At 50.7% G+C, this 22,714-nt stretch overlaps 5 protein-coding genes across 7 annotated transcripts in view; 1 reads left to right on the top strand and 4 right to left on the bottom strand.

Moving 5' to 3' along the window:
• Positions 1–5,488: 5,488 nt before the first annotated feature.
• Positions 5,489–8,165, bottom strand: LOC100897275 (tudor domain containing protein). Its single transcript, XM_003748328.2, has 6 exons — positions 7,024–8,165; positions 6,620–6,913; positions 6,364–6,501; positions 6,131–6,292; positions 5,826–6,026; positions 5,489–5,715 (listed from the first exon to the last, which is right to left on the bottom strand). Exons 1-6 carry the CDS (start codon positions 8,128–8,130, stop codon positions 5,611–5,613), a joined length of 2,007 nt encoding a protein of 668 aa, XP_003748376.2. The 5' UTR covers positions 8,131–8,165; the 3' UTR covers positions 5,489–5,610.
• Positions 8,166–8,481: 316 nt separating this feature from the next.
• On the bottom strand, positions 8,482–9,584 carry LOC100898233 (uncharacterized). The gene is made up of 3 exons (XM_003748420.1): positions 9,498–9,584; positions 8,832–8,970; positions 8,482–8,637 (listed from the first exon to the last, which is right to left on the bottom strand). The coding sequence occupies exons 1-3, from the start codon at positions 9,542–9,544 to the stop codon at positions 8,482–8,484; spliced, it is 342 nt and encodes a 113-aa protein (XP_003748468.1). The 5' UTR covers positions 9,545–9,584.
• Positions 9,585–14,532: 4,948 nt separating this feature from the next.
• Positions 14,533–16,516, bottom strand: or (AP-3 complex subunit sigma-2 or). Its single transcript, XM_003748326.1, has 4 exons — positions 16,299–16,516; positions 15,851–16,130; positions 15,471–15,735; positions 14,533–14,703 (listed from the first exon to the last, which is right to left on the bottom strand). The coding sequence occupies exons 2-4, from the start codon at positions 16,121–16,123 to the stop codon at positions 14,636–14,638; spliced, it is 606 nt and encodes a 201-aa protein (XP_003748374.1). The 5' UTR covers positions 16,124–16,130; positions 16,299–16,516; the 3' UTR covers positions 14,533–14,635.
• A 347-nt stretch (positions 16,517–16,863) lies between these two features.
• Positions 16,864–18,443, top strand: tex (THO complex 3 homolog tex). The gene is made up of 5 exons (XM_003748418.1): positions 16,864–17,055; positions 17,143–17,504; positions 17,648–17,809; positions 17,997–18,097; positions 18,224–18,443. Exons 1-5 carry the CDS (start codon positions 16,864–16,866, stop codon positions 18,385–18,387), a joined length of 981 nt encoding a protein of 326 aa, XP_003748466.1. The 3' UTR covers positions 18,388–18,443.
• A 78-nt stretch (positions 18,444–18,521) lies between these two features.
• The window catches only part of BNIP3 (BCL2 interacting protein 3), a 7,684-nt gene continuing 3,491 nt past the window's right edge, over positions 18,522–22,714 (bottom strand). For all 3 annotated transcript variants that reach the window (XM_018641417.1, XM_003748324.2, XM_003748325.2), the window contains 2 exons: positions 20,132–20,319; positions 18,522–20,029 (listed from right to left, as the gene is read on the bottom strand). In XM_018641417.1, coding sequence (XP_018496933.1) covers positions 19,754–20,029; positions 20,132–20,319 — 464 coding nt within the window. In that variant the 3' untranslated portion in view covers positions 18,522–19,753. The remainder of the gene's footprint in view (positions 20,030–20,131; positions 20,320–22,714) is intronic.

Genomic DNA, 22,714 nt, shown 5'->3' with positions numbered 1-22,714 from the left:
GCGGGAGAATCCGACCGAGCTTTGTGCCAAACGATTTGGGAATTGAAGTTTGGGAGGATCTGCGGACTTTGTCATACCTTCAAAGACGGATCTTACTGTACCTCAAAGGGAGGGAAAAGTGGTGCCGTATCGATGAAGTTCTTCAGCAGTCATCGTGCGGCCATCTTGGGCATTCGGACGGGTCCGTCCTCATGGAATCGATACCGAATGTAATAATGAAAAATTCGAGGGTCAAATACCAGAAGATATCTTCGACGTTCCTACTGGAATGCCTGCGAAGAATCGTCCTCTGGACGGGTGTGGTTTACCAAAACGAGCTGCCGACCCTCTTGAAGAGCATACTGGGTATTTCTGTGGCCGCCGGTAGTCTGCCTCTAGACGAGCTCAAAAATTGTGACACCGTTATCACTATCAGCGAGGGTATTTATGCGAGATACCAATCAGTTCCGACTCCGGTCAAGGCAGTCTGGACGAGGAAGGAGCTCCTTGAGAACTCCGAACATCAACTGCATCGCCTCTTCGAATTGGTCTCGCAGAATCCCGGTATCAGAGAGAAATGGTTGGAGGAGCTGTACCAGAGAAAATTCCACGCCCCCGTCATGAGCGAGGCGCCAACATTCGTGCAATATTTGAGGAGTCACCCGGAATTCCTTGTAGAGAAATCCTGTGTCGTTTTGAACGAAACCCTGAATGAAAAATCGGAGAAGGTCGAGGAGAATCCAACGGCGATTCACTCCGGCGACGACGGATCCAAGAGCCACGAGCGACTATCAGAATCAGACGGCTCTCAGAAAGTGCATGAACCCGCTTTGGTCAACGGCGAGTTGTCGTCGTTCTCCGACTTCACCGTGGGTGACTCCGAATCCAATGGATTGTCGAGTCCGTGCCCAACGATATGCGAGCGGGAGTCTCTCGCAACTCCTCGGTCTGAAAGGGAAGAGATGTTATTCATCGATGGATTGATCGAGACGGAAGACCGATCACTGGAGTTCCTGTATAGCGCTTTCAAAGAAAACTTCAGTGGGGCTGAACCCATCAGTGAAATAGAGTTTGAGAGGCAGTTGGTTGCGAGGGGCTATTGTTCCACCGATGGTTCCGTTCACGTTGGATGCAAAGGTCGACTTCTCTCCTTGCTCTCCGGACAGGAACTGGACCTAGTCAGCATAATCGTTAGGTTCCGGAATCTATTCTCTCGGAGTCCGTGCTATACCGGGAAACTTTCGGCGTATCTCCGGAGCATCGGCTGCCGTAAACTCCCGGGCGGACTTTTCTTCTTCCCCGGGAGACGTAAGTCCGCAACGGGGATCGACGAGTCGCCGACAGCTTGAGTCGTGCGGCATATGTTGTGAATCGATCGATGTAGGTAGTGTAGGTATATCTGTCTCGCTTCAGACGGCCGTTCATGATTTCAGATTATGTCTAGCTTCTCGAGTTCACAGAAAATATCGACCTTTTCGAAGAATATCTAAACTCATGTTTGGAGGCGATCAACGAGATTGATCAGATTATAGTGGATCATAGCGCGATTAGCCTTCTTTCGACTCAAGGAATGAGTCAAATCTATACAATAAACCAGTCTATTCTTCATCTCGCTCCCTCGTTCGAGTACCCGATGCATGATGTGACAGATGATGCAACGTCGGAGATCCAGGGAGATAGAAGCTTAAGGAAAACTCGCGAGAGCCGAAATGGACCGCCCCGCGAGATCGGAAGACTCGGAACGTCTTGGACTCTGAATGCTACAGACGGGCGCTATGTCGTTTCGGTCTTTGCTTGAGCGGGGATGGAGAATCGTGCAAGGAGTTAGGCCATTGCTGAGTCGCGGCCCGCGACGGGCGCCGTGCTTTTCCACGCTGCTCCTCCTGCCCCCCCCCTTCCCCCGCGACAGAGAGTCCGTGGGAGCTCGAAGATGCCTTGGATCCGTAGCTGATAGGCCGCGACGGAAATCAAGCCCGAGCTTTGGGTTTCAGTGGACGATCACGGCTGTAGTCCACTCACGAGTCTTGAGCCGCGTCAGACCCGAGGAGAGTGCTGACAAGTGCTCAGCGATGTGAACCAACGGTTTCCCCATCTATCGCGGTCTCTGCTCGGAATCTCGGTAATCTCCGAGCACACGATTTCTAGAATTATTTCTGCTGCATCCGGTCTCGACGTCCTTTGTCAACTAGAGACTAGTGGGCTCCTCGGGAAAATTTGCGGGAAAAGATCGTCTAGAGCTGTGGCTCTCGAATGACGGGCCGCGGCCGCTTCGGAGCCTATATAGGGAACTCGATGAGTCCCAGGGGAAGCCCGCGCGTGGATAAGGTGAAGAAGGAATCCATCGAGAACATTGAATACTATCATAGTAGAGGCACATCACGGTCATGGGTCAGCGGCTCAAGTCCTAACCTCCAGGTCGACTAGGGGGCCGGGACTTCATGTTTCAACCTCTGTTGGGCCGCGACTCTACCTCGCTTCTTAAGTCGCCTGGACTCCACGGCCGAATGGACATAGTCGTTCTAGGCCTGTCCGAAGGAGCTCTGAGCGACGAAGATTTTCCCGTGTTCGACGACGGCGACGCACTCGGGGAGGAGTTCCTGGAACCCTGGCACTTGGCACACATCGATCAGGGCAGTGTTTCAAGAGCCTGAACAATCAGGAGCGGTCTCCGATAGACGCATTCGGGCTCTGGATTTTCATTTCAATGATGATCAAACATTTTATTACGGCATGCGGACTCAGGGGAAGTAGAATGGGAAGAAGCCGGTGGGAAGTCGTCCCGTTCGCGGCCTCATACAGATGATCATAGGATTTGGCACCGTCGAGAGGCTTCTGAGGCGACGCCGCGCATCACATCGGTGCACATCGGTGTCTACCCCGCCAGGCACTTCGAAATGTGTGTGGATGTGACCGTTCCCGAAAATGTCATGTCCGCCTCATTGAAGATGGTTCCAACAGGCGACACGTGGAATGCGGGCATTCCGAGTTCAGCTCCCGACTCGGACGGTCACGCGCGGGCGATGCTCTTTCAGACCTGGAGCGTTGGGACGTGCGAGGCACTCGTCGTGTGGGAATCCAGAGGGTTAGTCCCCGTTGCGACAGCGGAACAAACTTTCTTTGCCGCGGAGAGCAGAGATGCCGCTAGTCCTGCTGGATCAGGAGCCACTAAACGTCGGGTGACACTGTCCTCTCGCGTCTCGGAACGGAATGCTGCTCCCAAGAGAGAAGTTGCCACAAGGTAAGAGATGCCCGAAGTCGAATTGATTGTCTACAACGTCTGCCTGGAGACCCGACTCGAGAATCGGGGGATCCGAGGCCTTGATAGAGCTGGCGGAGGCAACCGGGACCCTGCGTTAATTTCATTATTCGCAGGTCAGCGGGGTGAGCGGGAGAAAATGAGCGCTCCCGATCCTGGGCAGACGGAAAAAGATTACTGCGAAGAGAGGAGAGTCTGCTTTGGCACCACGGAATCGAACCAGAAAGCTCCGGGACAAGATGCTACGTGCGAAACTTTTGCATTCGGCGTCAGGTGAAGGATAAATCTTGCTCGTTCAAAAAAAAAAAGATCCTCGTCGAGATCGTGCTAGATGGGATCGACCGACTCGCCGAGCGACCACGTGGTGGTCCCGCTATACGTCTTCGACATGGTCGATGGATTCATGTCTCGGGAGTGCGGGTAAGGAACGGATCGCGAATCGCGACCATAAGCAGGCGGCGGCCTCATGGTGCGCACCGTCGGCCAGGATTTAAAATTGAAAACGCCCAAGTGGAGGATCGAATGGCCATTTTGGATAGTTCTGTTCCAATAAATGTGCTCCGGCGGAAACAGGCACCTCCACATTGTGCCTCAAGTGCATATACATGTGTCCTTAATGTTCTCTCAGTTTTCGTAGACCAATCATAGGGTGAGCACATTCGTACATAATACTTGATTGGAGAAAAAATCGGCCACTAGGCTACCAACTTGGGTGAAACTCGATTGGGAAGCCCGCGAAGACGCGCGGGATCCCTCAAGCTGTCGACCCGATTCTTTCCAGAGATCCTTGGAGGGGTGAACTCGAACACGTTGATCCCCGATATTTCAATCAACAATGTCTATTCTCCATCCTGAGACCACAGCTGCTATCTCTGAGAGCCGTGGTGTGCCCTTCGACTCGGGAGTCGCACGAGGGCATCATACGGCATCGACCTGATCTGGGACAAGCTGCCGCCTGTCAACTTCGAGACGCTGAACAAAGTGGAAGCGAGGTTTCTGCAACGGATCCGCGGAACCCTTGTCCTTCACCCGATCCAGATAAGTCTTCTTGCTCGCGAACTCGCCGTTGTCCATCGAATACTTGGTCCAACGCCACTGATTAAGCGGGAAGGAGCGTTCCGGACTACGGAAGGAGCCTTCTGGAACTGGATTGAGAGTTGGGAATGTAAAATGGCCAATGTCGACCCGCATTACTTCAAGGCAAACGCAATAAGCACTGGCGACCGGAAGGGACCGAACCCCTCGACCAGATACCGGGTCTGCTCAACAAAGAGCTACCGCGAACCGTCCGATTTGTGCAGATCTACAGTTTGCTGATCTCACGCAGGGGGATGCAGGATGGTGATATGCATCAGTAACCACGACAGACCCCAAACGTGTGATATAAGTGATGCTTGCTTATCAACACATCGAATACCCGCTTCTCGTCATGAGTGAATGAAAACCGTTGTTTCATATCGCAACCCCGACCGCGGGCTTGAAAATGGGGATAGTTATTCACAAGCCGAAGTTCCGCCACGACAGAGAGACGAGTTCGCCGCGGCGGGTCGATCCATCGTAAATTATCCCATTCGTGGACGTAATCATCTCATCTCTCGCACAGATAATCTCCCAGAACATTGCTTGTAGCCGATCACTCCCTGGAGTTTACGGGTGTTGCAGCCTTGGGCGCGGACACGGAAAATTCCCTGTTTACCCTCGAGTTCGGGAGCTCCGCTCGGGTTCGAGCTGTACCGAATATATTGAGATTTGTCGTCGGAGAAATCAAGTTTCGCGTTCTCCTGGTTTTGTGTATTCTGAACTCCGATCAAAGCGTCGAGTCAGATCATTACAGACCTCGTCTGACTGCAGGAAGTCAGCTCACATCGAAGGCTCCTTATTCCCCCCTCACTGGGAGACGCAAGCTATCCCACAATCGCCGAGATTGACTAGATGCATACGTGTTTTGATTCGCACGGAGAAAAGATGCTTTGAAAAAGAGGTAGTATGTAGCGAGAGTCTGATCTGCCATGTGAGATCGCAAGTGATTGCGGGCCCCCGTAGCAACCACCGATGCGTCTTCCATCGATCAATTCTTCAATCAATCAGGCTTCACCAATGCTGATCGACTAGGCTCGAGGCCTGTACCGGAAAAAAATCGAGCCCAGCTCCGATGCGTGGGGCGACGCGTATTTATCGACGCATTGCCTTTTTGCATTGCAGGGTACGGCAACTATTACGGAACTCCAGCGATGGAGTCGCGCAAACCATCGATTACAACTCAATTTATTCCACAATAAGTACTATTCATTTGCGCGCAATAGTAGAACGTCTTAGAATAAGTTATGGGTATTCCCCGACGAAGAATCCTTTCCGGGAGTATATTGAGATTCAAGTCACTCGACGCAGGGGAACTTCACCACTGGCGGAACACCTGCTCCCACGACGATCATCTCGATTCCCGATTCCAGCGGACAAAGTCCTCGGAGCTTCTCGACACTCTGAAAGTCGAGAATTCTTTCTTCAACATCGAGTACGCGAGGTAGTCCAATATCCGGCCGACTGGAGTTGCTGTCTCCAGAACTTCATTGACGCGATGGCAAGAACTCACCTCGAGCTTTTCAACACGAACCATCCGTGGAGCGGCTGGTGGAATATCGATGGCTGCTAAAGGCAAGGCGCGACAATTTTCTAAACGTATATTCTCCAGCTTCTTCCGCGGGTCGTCGATTAGTTCGAGAGAGACCAGCTCACCGGGCATAACCCAGATTATTTCCGCACGTTGTCCTTCGTAGACGACCAGAGAACCTACCTGAGAATGGAACGAGAGGCTATATCTCCACAGCTGAAGGGCTCCAGTGAGAATCCCAGAGATGGGGCTCAAATCCGTCGACAATCAAGCGTCAGAACACATACCCTCGCGTTTATCTTGCCGCAAGGCAGAGGCGGTAGGTCATTGATTCGATCAACGACTGTCGACATGTGGTCAAGATCTTCCATCAGATCGACGCTTGCCAATCCATGGGCTTTCAATTCCAAGTTTCGAACCAACAACTTGGAATCTACCGGACCGAGACTCTGCAAGAGAAGCGCTGATGATCGTCGCTCGGACTTGGTATCCGCCGTGGGGTTCCCGAGAAAATTCTCACCTTTTGAGTCGGGATTTGCAACAGTGGTGAACCATCCACGCGCTGAGCGTCGATTATAGTAAAGATTGGGCTTCTAGGATCCCGGTCCCGGTACTTCTTGTCGAAGCAGACGAGGAAATAGCTTTCTTCAGAAATTTCCTGAGACGAGGGATTTGTTTTAAAAAATCTCAGGCATCGCTTCGTGTTACGGTGAGGTCTTCGGATGAGTCGCCCGGATTTCGAACGATTCTTCAGGAGATTCTCTCCGAGCATTTACCTGCAAGGTCTGCTTGAGGGCCGCGGCATTCGCTCGCAGATTCTGAGAGAAGTCGCATTTGATTGCGGAACGACCGAGATCGCGTAAATTCTCCGGGAGTCTCCTCATGTTCTTCACCGAAGCAACGCATCTGTTCCCATAATCTACGAAGCGAACTTCGAATTTGTCGTCACCTCTCGCTCTCAGAAGTCGAGCACGGTAGAATCGGTCGTCGACTTCGTATTGGCACAGCACGAAATCTCCGGGCTGAACTTCAAAAAACTTGAGAGGAGGCGAGCTCCCGCCGCTCTGTATCTGTGGATCGAAAGGCGCGATAAACATCGTGAGTTCTGGCAAACTGCGCAATTCAGTCTGGCAGATCGTGAATCGACCATGCCATCCCCGGACTAAGGAAACGGACTCACCGCTCCATCGAGCGCCAAAATGTCTTTTTCGTCCAGCAAAAGTTGAACGTAAAGGCTCTTTTCCGAGGCGTAACTCACAACAGCCTCGACGTGCTCCATCGGTGGTGGAATACGAAACTCTCTGATGTCCTCTGGTTTCGAGCCGGACTTCGGAACATTGCGTAATGGAACGTCTTCAATAACAAGTTCGGCCATCATATCGTTCAGCGACCATCGCTTTTCCAGCGATCGCGCCAGTTCGTCGATCTCGTAGAGTTGTGGACACATCTGAGCGTTCGTCAGAGTATTGGCTTCGCTCAGAACAGGTGAGCAGAAGCCATCGATCGATCCGTTGGAGTGGTTAGACTCCCGCCCGCTGCGATACTTGGTGGTCTGATGCGATATGCCGCTGTCGGCTGCGAGGGAGAAATCGCCGTGGCCTCTGCTCTCTAGGAGGGGTTCCTCTAGCGAAATTGACGAGTCAGGGCTCCCTTTCAGGACGGCGTCTAGTTCGGAGCCCGATGCTGACATCTGTGTCGGAGTCCTAGCCACGATTTCCGGCAGCTCCCCGTCGGAGGTCATTCCTAAACTATCGTCACCAATGAAGCTCAAAGATTGATCTCGCTCCTCGCACGGTTGAGTCACATTTGTGATCGATGGAGATGAGCCATCGTTGGATGTTTCCGCGATCTTCTCCCGGCCGGAATCGGAGCTCGAATCTCGGGTCGAACAGAATCCGAGATCGCCGTCGGGGTCGAGGGAGGAAGCCCTCGGTCGAGCGGCGAGCTCCAGCTCGATTATTTTATCGGGATCTGAGACTCGAGACTGCTCGAGTACATGATTTGGCCTTTCATCCGTATCATCGTCGGAATCCAATTGATTCTCGTCTCGCAGGTTCACCAGTACACCCTCGGGAGTTGCTTCCGCATGAGGATCCGCATCTGTCGCCGGGATTGGGTCAGAAATCGGCTTCGAGGTTTCTTCAGGCTCCGTACTCGGTCCTGCAATCGAGTCCGAGACATCAGTGGCCGAGCATGTCACCGGCATTCTTTCGGGGATCCGATCGCAGTCGGTCAGATGGCTGGTGCTGTCGCTCGGCTTGTCCGCATTCGAAGAGCTGACACTCATGATCGACCCATCAGGAGTGCGGGATTTCTCTTGGTGGAATGAAAAATAATTTTCTGCTCTGAAATCCATGAATGTGGAACCCGGGACAGACGCATCTACTTTTGCTGCGTCGTTCATACGCGTATCTGTTCTCGAGAAAGTCTGCGATTCGAAGACTTTGCCATGTTCTTGTCGAGGACGGCCCGAAGCTGAGAAGGCATGGCCAGCGCCGATCGGGGGTATGAGGAAAGGTGTCGACATCAAACCCGGAGGAATTGGCTAGAAAAATGTATGATATCAGCTCCACGGCGATTTTCAATCATATATATAACTATGCAGAGCTAATCAATATGTTTGCCTATCTTAAGATGCTCAATCTTTCCTCCTGACTCCTAAGATGAGGGAACTCACTGCCGCGAAAGGAGCGATGGGTTGTGGCCATTGATTCCTCGGATCGAAGCTTATGTCCCTCAGGCAATGGCGCATCGTGTCCATCGCTGCATTAACTTGATGTACCGTATGTTTGATCTACGAGAAGTCACGGTGAAAAAAATTATCTGATCAGAGATATGGCAAACGTTGATAGAGAGCATCCACAAGGAATATCCCTCTGAAGGCGTCACTACCCAGGCCCTGCTACTAGTACCTACAAGTTGAGTTCTTCATGAGGATAGTAACAGTACGAAACATGAGGAGAGGGTACTGTTAACCGGGGAATTCACCTGGAGTAGCGCGTCGTCAGTGATTCTCAGCGTCGGCAGTGCACCTCGGAAGCACCCTATGCATTCGAGAGTGGTTTCCAGTTGACCTTTGGCATGGTAGAGAACCTGGATCGCATCCCTTTGCTGGATATTCTGCCACCTGGTTTCGTGAAGCGACAATTTTTGCAGACAGATCGGTAACAGAACTTTATCGGCTGCATGTGTTTGTACGCTTCGCAATCGCTTGGTTCCGCGACATTTCTCTCTCGTGGTCTAGATACCCAGTTTTCCCATCGAAGAAGCTGCATCACTCAAAAATGACATCAGAAATCAAGACGGGGTGTGTTCGACTAAGTGAGGGATTGTCGAAGAACCGCGAATCTTCCAAGAAATATTTTAGAGGTATTTGCAGCAAATCTGCTACCAATTTTGCAAACAGGGACCAGTGAAGGAAGCCATAGCTAAAACCACCCTCATCCAGCAGCCATATTCTCGAAATCTCGGGGAGAACTCATGTCTATCCGGTGAGACTGAGAGGAGCTGCCGGTATCTGCTGCCTGTTAAACACTATGAGCCCATTCAATGCTCCTGGACGTTGAAGAGAGCGTGTCGTGGTTGAGTCCATGAGATTGCAAGATACATCGATCAGGGCACCGTCTTGATCAGATTGTTGGAGCACTAACTCACCGATCGGCATGGGCTTGATATCTGTACGCGGGCTGATAGGTCTGCATCTTGAATTTTCAGGGTGCGCTTATACCGTCGAGGAAACTGTCTCAGGGTCTCCGCACCCGAAACTTCAGTCACCTGCGGTAAGAGACTTTGAGATGGGGCATGAATTTGACAGAGGATGGAATTAGATATTCCCATCCTGTGCGTTAGTTGAGACGAAGTTTCCGCTCTCCGATCGAAGGGTTCTCGCTACTTTGCTCAGAGCGCCCAATTGACAGGATTTCATTCCATCGGGACGAGGTCGACTCGATTGGAAAAAATTCACATGATCTAGACATCTAGACCAACCCCGACCTCGAATCGGCGATACAGTATGGAGAGATTTCTCATCTGACGCTTGCGGAACAAGGTGAATTGGAAGACGAGTAGATCATAACCCCGCCTCAGTCTGGTTCGACTGGCCACAACGGTCTGGTCACCGCGTCAATACGTATTGCCGGGGATCGTGCGGGAGATACCGATCGGGGAACACCCAGTTCGAATATCCAATAAATCAAACCGCTCGAGCTCCACAGGGATTCAGAAACGGACTCACGGGACGTTCCTCGCGACGGAAACTTGTCGCGATCCCGTTCGGTGATAGAGAGCGTGAAAAAACGCGAACCAAGGCTCCTCTGAGAGAATGAGACGTTCGCGGAGAAATCAGGGGGACTACACAAGCAAAGTTATTCCTGAACACTCACGCATTTTGGAAAGTAGTGCACGTCTCCTAAATAAGTAAGTACTCTCTCGCAAAGGGGGGAAGGAGAACAGGCTTCTAAGTTCTCCGCCCGCATTCAAACCTCCGATCGTTCGGAGAGTCAGAATTAGAACGCTTCAGAGCCCCCCGATATAGCTGAGGATCTCTCACGCTCGCTCATCCGCGAACTGGCGCGGAAGACCCGTCGCCGGAACATTCGATCCCATCGGATGAGCAGGCGACGAATCGAAACTCGCCTAAACAAAACAAAAAACCTCTCGATACATTCCGAATGACTCATCGTAACCTGGAAGGGAGATCGTGGTAATTCGATTTTTGGTTTTCGACTGACTTCCGCCGAACTACGAACTTAGGTTTTCAGAACCACTTTTACAGCTCACAGATGAAGGCTGGAGCAAGAACGGAAATCATGAGGTTCGCTCCGGTATCTCTCAGCTCGGAAGCTGTCACTGTGACAGCTTTCGAGCTCCTTAGATTCGGAAGGGAGTCAGAAAATTCCTAGGGAAGAGTTCTCTCCGACGGCGCGAATCGAGAGAAAATCGCTTCCCAGGTGTACGGAATCATTCGGGACTTTTCCGAGAACGCAGAACGATTGACAAACGTTTGAGACCCCAACTGTATTCTGAAGACGACGAGCTTCGAGATCCAATCCGGTCAATGGTCAATACCGGAAATCATCTCGGAATGATTAAGCGGTGAACTATATGGCGGGATACTCGTAGATTTCGGAGACGGGCTGTTTCCAAAACCGAAAGGGACCATCTGGGACCATCTGAGACATTCTCCATCACGATGAAATGTTCGAAGGGCTGCACTTCCGTCTCACATTCCTCTCCAACCTCCAACTCGACGAAGCTGTCATCATTCGCTGTATATCTCCAGCATCGGTGACCGGCCCGAGCTCCCGGAATTGCTCCATGAACGTAACTGATGATGAGGAAAGCGTAAATCGAAGGCTCTGATCATCGGAACTCTCAATTCCTTGTTCATCCCTTCTCAGCTGGCCGCTGTAGCCTGGAGCTCGACAACGGAGAAGGGTCCGGACAAGCTCGACTCGGAACCGCAGTCCGAGCGTCGACTCTCGATAATGCAGGCCCTGGGCTCCAATCAGGAGATCAGAAACAGTTGGAGATCGAGAAGACAATGGATGTCCAACTCGACTGCGATCCGCTCTCACAGACGAAACGGACTTCGTTGAAATGCCATGAGCCGGAATGGTGAAAAGCCATTACTCGCACATTCCCGGCGTAGACGTATGAACTGACCTTGTCGTAGGGAATCGACGATGTAAACGAAGTTTTCAAGGAACGAGAGGAGAGAATGAGCAATTGAAAGGAACGAATCCGGGAGCTTTTGAGAGGGAATGGCCCAGACCGAGCCAGCAAGGTTTTCGCCCTCTATTGTTGACCGGAAAGTGAACTTTGGGTCGAATTCATCTGAATCGCTGCCGATTCTCCAATCCTCTCTTTGGGTACCCAGATAAGCAGACGTCGTAACCGCTCTTTCGTGACGATTCGTAACATTGAGTAACGATAATCGAAGATCAGCCGGAAGGAGAATAATTGAGAGCTTCTTAAGTCGATTCGATTTCCAATGTGCGGCGGTGGAACATTCGAGATGTTCGACCAAGCCCCTGGGATTTCGAGCATCATCAATCGAGGATCGTAGGTTCGAGTAAGGATATTCGGGTTATGCGCGGGCCTCCGTGGGGGCTTCCGCGGAAAAACCACCGAGTCCCTTATCGAGAATGAGCAGTCGCGACCCTTACCAAGAAAAAGGAGAATCTACTACGGAATGCACAATCTTCGAGCCTGCGCCATCTATAAGACGCCCGCGATGAATTGATGGGGATCGCGATCATACACGGTCGGAGGCCGCTCGGATCTCAAAGACTTTTCTCCCGCTCATCTCAGAACCGTTGCTTCAGCGGCCGCTCCTGAAACTGTGAATTCGAACTTATGCACTGTCTGTGCGCTGGACGAATGCGCCGCCGGGGCGGCGCGCCTTTCGGCTTGTTTACGCTTACGCTGAATGTTCAATTCGTCGCTGTACCTCCGCCATTTTTTGTTATAGGATCTCGAAGCATTCTCAATTCTCGCTTGATGGCGCTTTCGCGGTGTCGGAAGTCGATACGCTGCCTCGTTAAGCAATAAAGTACTCAATCGAGGATGCGAATCGACGCGTACGAGATCGGGACGCCGCCCGTCGTCCTCAATTCCACGGAATCGGTCCTGGTTCTCAATCAGGGTCGAGATTTCCTGGAAGGTTATCTCGCGAGGAAGCCGAAGGACACGTACGAGTCGCTCGAAGCGGATCTTCGGAAAAATCGACACTACTTGAAAAGGACGAATAATATCCGTAGGGATCTCCTTGTTGTGGTGCAATGGGACAGAACTTTCACGAGAGGTAGGTGCTGCAGAATCATTCCCTTGAATCATGAGCCCCAGCGAGGTCGATCACGAAAAAATCCTGGCACTTCGTCAATCATTTTCGCCTCCCCCCTCCAGGAATAGTTCTCAACGCGACAGGCAGCTTCGTGGACGTTTTCCTCCTGGACTACGGAATACGGGAGTGCTATTCGAGACGTAATTTATTTGTGCTCCCCGAGAAATTCCGGCAAGTACCAGCGTACGGAGTAAGTCGAGACATAGCTGAGTCCTCATTGACCCTTATAACTGATTTGCACGCATCTGACATCACATTTAGACGAATCGACCATCATCAGTAAGACCTAATCGTTCTGAATCCGTGAACTTCCAGATCCGTATCGAGTTGGAGACTCCGACCGAGACCAACTTGAGAGATGACTTCGTGACAATCACGTGTCTCGAACGACTCACTGCCACATCAGCGAAAGGTTCTCTATCCGAGGACCGAGCGGGCGAACTTGAACCTTGCGCACCGACTTCCGAGCCGACCTCCAATGGACAACCTCATCTTGAAGGGATCCCATCCAGAGGCCCCGCTGACCCAGGAGTCATTGTGTTTCCCGGTGACGTCCGTCTGCGCACTGGGAGTTCCTGCGAGGACGAAGAGAGAGCACGCGAGAGGCTCTCGCGAATCGAGCTCGGTGGGACTCATCCTCCGCCGACTAGTCGTCCCACGTCCGAAAAAGAGCCTCAGCCGATTTTGGGGAGACCACCGAATGATTTGCTGCTCGAAATGATCGGCACTCGATGTTTCCTTACTGAGCTTCTGGTGCGTGAATACGAACACTATTGGTCTCACACACTCTCACACCACAAGTTCGCTCAGAGTCCTCTAGAACATTGTCGAAGGAATCTTCCGGACTCCGCGGGGCGCCACGGTAGACGCTTCCTGAGGGTTTTGTGCTTCATTGCAGGTGATGCACGTGGTTTCGCGCACGGAGATGGTGTGCTCTCACTATCCATCGCTGAGGCGTGTTCGGAGAGCTCTTGACGAAATGAACGTTCTACCTTCGGCTATCCCTCACGACGATGTGAAACCCCAAATGTTGGTGCTTGCGCTGAGTAAAGGAGCGTTGCATAGAGGTATCATCGGAACCGCTCCCGCCGAATCTGCGAATCGGCACCGAGTTGAATTCATCGACTTGCCAGGGCACACCGAAGCCCCTCTGGTGTACTATGCACCGACAGCAGTGGCACAGAGCGCTCCGCGAGCCTTGATGAAAGTTCGACTCCGGAAAGCTGTGGCGAAGATCGAGTCCGGAGACTTGGTTACCCTGCTTTGCGAGCGAGTCACCAACAATACGGCTCACGGATATCTAGTAAGGAGGAAGAACGACCACGGGTCACCATGCCCGGGAATTCCAATATCCAAACTCTGAATCAAGAAAGCATTCAGAGACTTTGTCGACCACTGAATTAGCTCCGTCATTGGACGCTATAAATTTGTGCTTCCCCCCGACTCCATGATCACGATCGCCGGATCGCCATTCCCACGGGGAGCCCATCGTGGGAGGAGTAGATCGTCCCACTGGAGAAGTTCGGAAAGGGGACGATGTTTCAGTCGAGGTATACATTATCATAACATTAATTTGCTAGACTATTTCACAACGTTCTATTTAGATAACATCTTGAAGCCTGATACCGATAAGTCTGTTTTTCTATCGGAGTAATACATGTGTGATCAGAGAAAAGTGTTTTTCTTGATTAGGGAACTGTAGCAAGGTTGCGAGCTAACTCGATTGAGTCGAATTGTTTTATTGGGGTTTAGATGAAAGCGACTCCGAATAACAAAATAATGATCAAGAGACGCTTAGCCTAAGTTCCGGGAAGATGCATTTGGGAAAAAAGGCTCCCGAATTGTAGAGGTAAGTAATAATCATCACCAGTACCGCTCAGCGACAGCTCTCTCGGATGCGATCGCTTGATTATCAAATGTTGGTGAGGTCGAGACACTGTGTGTATGCTCAATTAAGGAATGTGTGCTCGCTGTCTCGTCCTTTCATAGTTCTCAGGATCGCAAATTTGGTCTTGTCTGAAATACAGAAGGTTAGCTTTCGTAGTATCTCCGTTCAATTCACTTTTTTAGATTTACTTCAGGAACACTGGGCAATGAACAAAAACGGCTCCCTTCGTTGGCCCGAAGCGTGCGCTCCCACTGACCCCGTGCTCAAGGACATTCGCAGACTCCGAAATACCCACAAAATGCGAGAATGACATTTAGGTTATGAAGCTGCGAGCAGATTCCGATAGATCAGATGGACGATGAAGAAGTATTCAATGATAAAACGTGCGTTGAGCTCGAAAAGCGCATCCGTACTCACCAAATGAATGAATGAATGATTGATTGATGGGAATATATGGACAGCGTACACTGAGCCCCACCGGAATTAATGACAAAACACTCACAGACAATCTCACTGAGCTTTATTGCTTCCGTTCGGCCGCGAAACGCTGCTGCCTCAGAAAGAGAAACGTTCCCTTGCATGAGCCTTATGAACTGTACACACTTCACCTTCAGGATGAGAACCTTAGCACATGGTCTCGTATCAACTCTCCCTTCGCCGGAATCGCTCGTTCAATGATCCCTTTTCCCGGCATGCAAGTGACACTCTCTGATTCGCTTGAATACAGACAGAATCAGAGGGCGCCGGCGTACGGAATGCGATGTTCAGCAGCATGGAATTCGAGGTATGGAGGACCTCTCTTCCGGAAGTTTGCGACGGTGCGGGAGGTACCATGAGAAACGAGGATCACAGGTCCACGATTAGAGTGACACCGAGTATCAAAATTTTAAGTTACCGATAGAGGGTAGATCCGGCAGTTTGATGTCCTTAATCTGTTGTCCTATATTGATGTTTTTGACTGCGGAAACACTGAGTCCGTTTTCTTGGCGTTCGATTTTGCTTTGCTCCTCGATCCTGGTGATGATTTCCCCCATGTTCGTTTCGAGGACCATGCCACCCATGACCAGCTCGTTGAGAATGTAGTGAACTTTATCCACATGGAAGATCAGGTCCAGCTCGCACACATTTTCAAAACACTTGTCGAGCGTCTCCACGAATACCTTGAGGGATGGGGAGAAGAACTTCAAGGCTCCTGATAGTGGTTTTCCATCGAGCAGCCTGGGAATTTTTATTTCACTCTACCGGATTCTCAGCTCTTAGGAGCAAGCCACTCACCTGAATGAGATCAAGAATCCCAAGTTCACTCTCGGAGGAATCGACGCAGAACACGAAGAACAGAGTTGCATAGTGACGGTAAATCAATTTGTAATCGCTGCCTCCGATGAGGGTTCCCCCCTCGAGGAAATTGCACACATTGTCCTCACGTTTCGAAACGAGCTGGAAAGTCTCACGGACGATTTGTTGCTGTTCGTCTTCGCTGTAGCGACAGTAGAATTTGCTGAGCCTCGGCTTGCCGTGATTATTGAAGACCAGAATTGCTTTTATCATCTTGCCTCTGGAATGAGAGCCATCCCGGTCAGTCGAAATCGCTACCGATGGGTGCTGGACGCATAAGTGTCATCGAAAGTTCCGGGATCGCAGTCGGATCACATAAGTCTTCTGAACCCGGTCAAAGGTTTGATCCGGAGAGCTCTGCCTCCCCATAAGGTCAGCCTAATCTTACATGTTCGGAGGTATCAACCCGTGCTGGAGCTTCAGTCGCGGATCAATGAAGCGAGTATTCTCGCCACGAACTATTTTGAGGCCTCAAAACATTGACTGGTCGCCGCAGATCACTTTTCGTATAGAGTCATCCGGAGGCCAGACTGATACAGTTCGGAGAACTGATTGTGGAACGGGTGGACTTCACGTCTTTATCTGTCAAAGTCAATGGCAGGACACAGCGTATGTTCCAGCGGGTGTCTGGGCGATTCCATTTGTTTTTGTTTACCCCTTCTCTCTCTCGCATGCTTTACCGGTTGGCTGTTTCAGCGATTTTCGAACAAAATTTTTTCGCTGCTGGCTCGTTATCATCCTGTCGAAATTTCATGCTGAGGTAGGGAGTTTGTGTCAAGACCAGGGGTTGGATCGGAATAAAGCTCCCCGGTGGGCTCGAAAATCTAAATAGCTCCAGAGATTCACTCCTTTCGGCATGAATGTCTGCTAGTCCAGGTTCTCGTACCGGACCCGGACTCACTCAGTAACTCAGATTTGTTCATCCGCAGATAAGATAACGGCGAAGATCGAAGATGACTTTCGGGGCTTCCACTCCGGACGTGATATCTTTGCGGAAGTATTTCGCTCAGAACGATCGCGTCAAAGAGTTCGGCGTTCATAGTCTGAAGGTACACTGTGTATCATGGAATCAGGACGGTCGAAAACTGGCGTCAGGCAGCCTCGATAAGACGGTGACAATCTTCACCCTCGACAAAGACCGCCTCGTAAGTGAACATGGAGGATATTCAGCGAGGGGAAGACCCATGCCCGGCAGTGGAATCGAATGATTTACTCGATCTCTCGTCCTGCAGAGTAAAGACACAACCCTTCGCGGTCATTCGGACTCTGTGGATCAGCTGTGTTGGCATCCAAAACAAGTTGAGGTTCTAGCCACAGCGTCGGTGGACAAAACCGTCAAAATGTGGGACGCCCGTCAACCGAAAGCCACTCACAGCGTTGCAACTAAGGGGGAGAACATAAATATATGCTGGTCACCAGACGGGCAGACGATTGCCATTGGGAACAAAGAAGATCTTGTGAGCTTCATCGATGTAGCATCCTTCAAGATCCGCAAGGAACAACAATTCAAGTTCGAGGTGAACGAAATGTCGTGGGATAAAACAGGGCAATTCTTTTTCCTCACGAGTGGCCTCGGTTGCATACACATATACAGGTAAGGCGCGGGAATTCCCGGTCGCAGCAAGGTGTCGTCCGATGATTTCATGGAATATTTGGTTGCTTGCGGTCGATTGGGGCATGGCCTCGCTCGACTGGGAAAAGTTCTGGGTCGCTTTCTGAAATCACCGCGCTTTCCAGTTACCCAGATATGGCGTTGGTCCAAGTATTGCAAGCTCACCCTTCGAATTGCATATGCGTTCAATTCGATCCCACGGGGAAATATTTCGCGACTGGGAGCTCCGACGCGCTCGTCTCATTGTGGGACGTCAATGAACTCATCTGTCTGCGGACTTTCAACAGGTATGGTCTGCTAGGATTCCGAGCGATCTACGAACCGTTCGGAAAAGCTCCCCGCCGCCGTGTGTATTTTCGGAAAATGAGCTCTTAGGGAAACTCCTCGCGCAACGTACCCCCTTGAGAGCTCATGGTGGTGAGTCGGCAGCGTTTTTTGAACCTCGCCTAATCCATGCGTCTTCCGATTTCTCAGGCTTGACTGGCCCGTCAGAACCTTGAGCTTCAGTCACGACGGCAAGCTAATAGCATCTGCCTCTGAGGATCTCATTGTGGATATCGCTCACGTTGAGACAGGTGGGTGGCTATTCTCCATTTTTTTTCTGTGGACGCGGAAGCTGCGGGCTCAGATCCGCAAGAGAGCTTGATAGATACTCGCGTTGATAGAAGCATTGCAACTTCTGAGGGAGAATATTTTTTCAGGTGATCTCATCTACCAAATTCCGGTCAAGGCATCCACCTTCTCAGTAGCCTGGCATCCGAAGAGGTACTTACTGGCTTTCGCCTGCGATGACAAATACGGAACTGGGGAAGACCGTGAACGAGATGCGGGTCTCGTGAAACTTTTCGGAGTCAGTCGCGACTGAATCCCGTAACGTTCGATAGCAGTTCACGGAGCCGAGGCGGTAGACCACTCGAATCTCCGAACACACGAATAATCATCGCATGCGTCGCTGATGTGTGACATTGTACATAGGGGAGAGGAATAATGAGTGAAATATTCCGTGAAATAGTACAAATTGTTTTTATTGGGTATTAAACGTTGCACTTATAGTCGCACAGTAGTAGATGTAGAATATGGATATCCAGTATTTATACGATGAGAGGAAGCAAGCGATCATTCGAATGAATGCTGTTCTCGTGCACAAAATCTTCGATTTTTTTCTCTTTTCGCTCCGCAATCCGGGTCATTGAGACCCAGATTCCTTGTTTATGCACGAATGCTGAGCTTTTCTCGCTCGTCTATCCCACAGATTAATGTACATCTCGAGTACTTGATATGCGCGTGCCGCACGTCGAGCTGAAGCCGAAAAATTGATAGACTCGATTTTCCTTCCATTTTGATCGATTTCGCACTGTGAATTTTTTCATCGGAGCGATTTCGTTCCGATGTAGCTCCTGGAGTTGTCTCCCAGTTTCGGTGATGGCACTGCAAGTCAACCCATGGTATCGCCCCATCGAGCGATACCATTCGATTCAACTCGACTGATCAGCGAGTTGTCGCTTCAAAACCACGAATTTCACTAATGTCTTTTCTAGATCAATTACCATTACCAGACGAAGAAGAGTATGTACACCATGCGAACCTCGCACGATGTTCGCGGATTTCAATATCGGGAAAAATCTGCCGTTGTTCATGAGCGACAGAAGCTTGCTCGCAACGGTCTCTTCTGGAACGTTTCCCGTCAATCTCTTCATCGAGACGAGTTACTTTCGGGGTGTAGGTGTAGATATGCGAGAATAGAATGGATACGAAGCTCCGGTTGAACTTCTCATCATAACTCTGAGAGACTCCACGGCTGAAAATGACGCTGTATAATCCAGGGGATCCTTGGGCATCCGAGACGGACTTCTGAATCTCTAAACTCGGAACTGAACCACACAGCGGTGATATCTGCGCTCGGCAGACGAAATTAAATACATGTTGGACACCGACTGGACAGTAACAAAGTTGCACAATCAGAGCTTCCATCTGCTTGGGAAACTCGCTGGTGTCGAAACTCGGCTCTTGCTCGAATGCCAGAATTATCGGAACTCCATGGGGAGTGAGGCTCATTTCATCATCGAGGGAATCAGATGAAACGAGAAATGTAGAAAGACTATCCAGTTGACCTATCCAGAGAAGATCCCCTATTCTATGTTCATCATCACGACGTCTTTGGTGCGGGGCAAGGTTCCACACTCCCGTGAACGATCGGGAGGGCTTCCGATGCCCGGCGCGCTTGTGTGTTCTCAATCGAGACCTATGAATGACATGCCACGGTTGCTCCACCGCTTCCCGAAGAATAGCCCGATTCCGGCCCCGATTATGATGGAAATGATGTTCGACATCACGAAAAGGGGAACCATTTCCGAGAGAACTCCTTTGCGTATCATGCGAGAGTGTCTCAAGGACAGGTTTGTTTTTCCGATGGCACCGTATTTCAGGTCACGGGCTGATACGGAGTCGGGTCTCCCACTCCAGTCCCAGAGCCAATCGTTCGGGTCGGCGTCTTTGTGCGGCAGAGCCTATAAGGAGGAAGAAACTTGCTAGATATCCAATCCATCGTCGAACTCGGGTCAATCAAGCGAAGGGTCAGTACTCTGCAGATCGGATTTAGTCGTACTCACATCGTCATGCATGGACAGATTGCTTGCGAGGCTTTTCGGTGTACGCGGTGAGCAATATCCGGAATTTTTCAGCGAACTTTGATTCGATTCTCTTTGAGCTTCTAGCAATAGCTGCTCGATCTGATAAGGTGGAATGATCGGGGGGGTTGAGGGATGCGACGCCGCATAGTAGAGTTCAACCCAAGAATCTGAAATGAAGAAAATTTCTGTCTCAGAATTTCTCTCCTTCAACTGAAGTCTGAAGATCAAAATCTCCTTCTGGAGTAGCTCTGATATGTATCTCTCGGACAAGCGACATATTCCTGGGAAATGGCAACCGCAACTCCTGCTTTCGAGTTGAGTCATCGAGTTTCAGACATAGATCCCTTATCTGGCAACAGCGGTCCAAGTTTCTCGCATAAGAAAATGACCTCGGATGCGTCGCCTCGTCTGATCGCCGAGTGATGGTTTAAAGCGGGGAACTTCACTCAGGCAGAAGAAGTCGAGGGTTCGGACAGATTTCCCGAAAAAGAGTCGAGAACGGCGCAAGCGGAACTCGGTCGAAGATCAAGGCAGGATAGAGAAACGTTTTCTATGGAGGACCAAGGATACGCATTGAAAAAAATCACCCGAATAATGGGGTACCATTTCAGGCCTCGGATCCTTCAATGATTTCCGAGCTTCATTCGGACCATCATTCAGAATCACGCGAACTCCGATCGCGTCGTCGTTTGTCGATCTGGCAAGCCAGCAGGATGACTTTTCGCGCAGTTGGCTATGAGCACGCGCTCGAACAAGTCTTCGACACAGATACCTCGCCCATCGTCGACTCGTTTGCTCGATCTAAGGACTGACTATCCCGACGGAGTCAGGAAAGAAATAATCAGGAAACAGAAAAACTTCCGGGAACGTGAATAGAGAGAGGATGGTTTAAGGGCCACGAATTCTGACAGTCTCAAGCCGTGAGACACCGAAGCACTATCTAGAGACGATGTAAACAAACGTCTCCCTGATTAGGCAGCACTTTGCCATGATCAACAAGTCCACCCCGGAATTCCTTGAGACTCCGGATAGGAAGATGGGATCGTCAGTCATGTCATCGACAGTAGGTTTGTTTATATCAAATTCGAGAGTGATCTCGCGCTCTCTGCCGTCTTGACTAGTTTGAGCCAGCTGGTGCTCAGATACAATAAGACCAAAATAGAAGACCGGACAGCGGATAGTTACGCTTGGCTTGGACATCCGATAAGCGAAAGGGCTCTTCGGCGCTAACGACGCGACGTGCAACACGTCGATCGTCTCTCCAAAATCAGTACCTAATTGGAGTTTACAGATTCGTGATCGATGTCACACGTTGCCGCTTTTCGAACGCCTCCAATCGCGAACCTTATCGGTCCGCGAATTCAAATGAAAAGACGATCGTCATCAATACGGGCGATAGATATCGGTGATCATTTCAATCACGGATCGCTGGACGCCAGGGGTAGGGGCCAAGACTGCGAGAGTTTGACGCTATGATCTCTTGGGGTCCTGCCGGAAACTTTTCTCGGCTCGATCGACCAGTCAAGGAGTAAGCTAAGATGGTTTTTCATCTCGCGAGAATCGTGAGAAGTCCCGACCGCTATAAGAAACGTTGTGGGCGGCTCGGAGGGCCCCTCGAAGAGAAGGAGGGTCTTCATCTGTAAACTAACCGCCGGTCATTGAGACAGCCTGACAGCCCAAGTCGAATCGATCGAATAACATCGTCCACATTTCTCCCCGGAAATTCGCTCGACATTTTTCGACTAAAACTGTTTCTTGTCCCGGACACATAGGGTCTCTGAATAGCTTTTTGGCAGGTATGGCATCGAGCGCGAGCTGGGACTCCCGTCCAGAAGTCACGAACTCTCTCCCCGAAACTCTTCCACCATAAATCATCCCTAGCCTCTATTAGAGGCAAGTTATCCTCAATTGCGAATACAACACACTGACGACCTGCCACCATGGACGTTTGCTGGTTCTTTTGTCCAAAACTATTCTGGCTGCCAACACGCGAATCGAGGCGCCATAGCTTCTGCGCAGTTTCCGCTCCGCCAACACGGAGCGGTTATTCGTTTTTTTCGACAGCCCATCCCAGGATAAAATCCTCAGTCGTCCGGAGGTATCCGGAAAAGGGAGCATGCGCTGACGCTCGCCCGAGAACTTCTTGGAAGGGGAAAGTTAAGAACCTCCCTGGTTTCGGAAATCGATAGAATTCGATGCACTATGATTTAGCCTTGAAGAATACGGGGGTTGTCGAGCGTTGGAAACCTAAATCTGAATGTAAGCTACCCTTTGGAGCAGCAGACACAATCCGGCATCGGGAAGATTTCTAGTTAGTTTCACCATCCTCAGAATCCATGTGCGCGTTTTCCCGTCGAATTCTCGAGCGGAGGATCGTTTGGGGGTCATTCTGTTGCGGCGGGGGAACCCGTCCCCAATATAATTTCCTGAATGGATTAATTACTGTTCCCCCTGAATCCGACTGTCGAGGGATTCGACTAATAGGAGCTGAGGAGTATGCTGAGGATCATCGGCTGATTTTAGCGCTTCAAAAGGATTGAGCGAATCCAGAAGTTTCGTTTG

Source organism: Galendromus occidentalis, unplaced genomic scaffold (assembly GCF_000255335.2).
Source record: "Galendromus occidentalis unplaced genomic scaffold, Mocc_1.1 scf7180000077530, whole genome shotgun sequence".
Lineage (NCBI taxonomy): Eukaryota > Metazoa > Arthropoda > Arachnida > Mesostigmata > Phytoseiidae > Galendromus > Galendromus occidentalis.
The sequence above is the reverse complement of the archived record's forward strand: the minus strand, read 5'-3'. Positions and strand labels throughout refer to the sequence as shown.

Bases quoted from the DNA above. Each gene is read 5' to 3' on its own strand.
- LOC100897275 (XM_003748328.2), bottom strand. From the start codon at position 8,130: ATGAGTGTCAGCTCTTCGAATGCGGACAAGCCGAGCGACAGCACCAGC. The intron at 6,293-6,363 runs GTGAGAATTTTC...CTTCTCTTGCAG, and splicing joins TGCAAATCCCGACTCAAAAG to AGTCTCGGTCCGGTAGATTC. The intron at 6,027-6,130 runs GTATGTGTTCTG...TTCCATTCTCAG, and splicing joins GCGGCAAGATAAACGCGAGG to GTAGGTTCTCTGGTCGTCTA.
- LOC100898233 (XM_003748420.1), bottom strand. From the start codon at position 9,544: ATGCAGACCTATCAGCCCGCGTACAGATATCAAGCCCATGCCGATCG. The intron at 8,971-9,497 runs GTGAGTTAGTGC...TCACGAAACCAG, and splicing joins TATCAAGCCCATGCCGATCG to GTGGCAGAATATCCAGCAAA. The intron at 8,638-8,831 runs GTGAATTCCCCG...GACTTCTCGTAG, and splicing joins CTGACGACGCGCTACTCCAG to ATCAAACATACGGTACATCA.
- or (XM_003748326.1), bottom strand. From the start codon at position 16,123: ATGATAAAAGCAATTCTGGTCTTCAATAATCACGGCAAGCCGAGGCTC. The intron at 15,736-15,850 runs GTGAGTGGCTTG...CCATCCCTCAAG, and splicing joins GGATTCTTGATCTCATTCAG to GTATTCGTGGAGACGCTCGA. The intron at 14,704-15,470 runs GTAACTTAAAAT...TCTGTATTTCAG, and splicing joins GCCGGATCTACCCTCTATCG to ACAAGACCAAATTTGCGATC.
- tex (XM_003748418.1), top strand. From the start codon at position 16,864: ATGACTTTCGGGGCTTCCACTCCGGACGTGATATCTTTGCGGAAGTAT. The intron at 17,056-17,142 runs GTAAGTGAACAT...CTCGTCCTGCAG, and splicing joins CCCTCGACAAAGACCGCCTC to AGTAAAGACACAACCCTTCG. The intron at 18,098-18,223 runs GTGGGTGGCTAT...ATATTTTTTCAG, and splicing joins TATCGCTCACGTTGAGACAG to GTGATCTCATCTACCAAATT.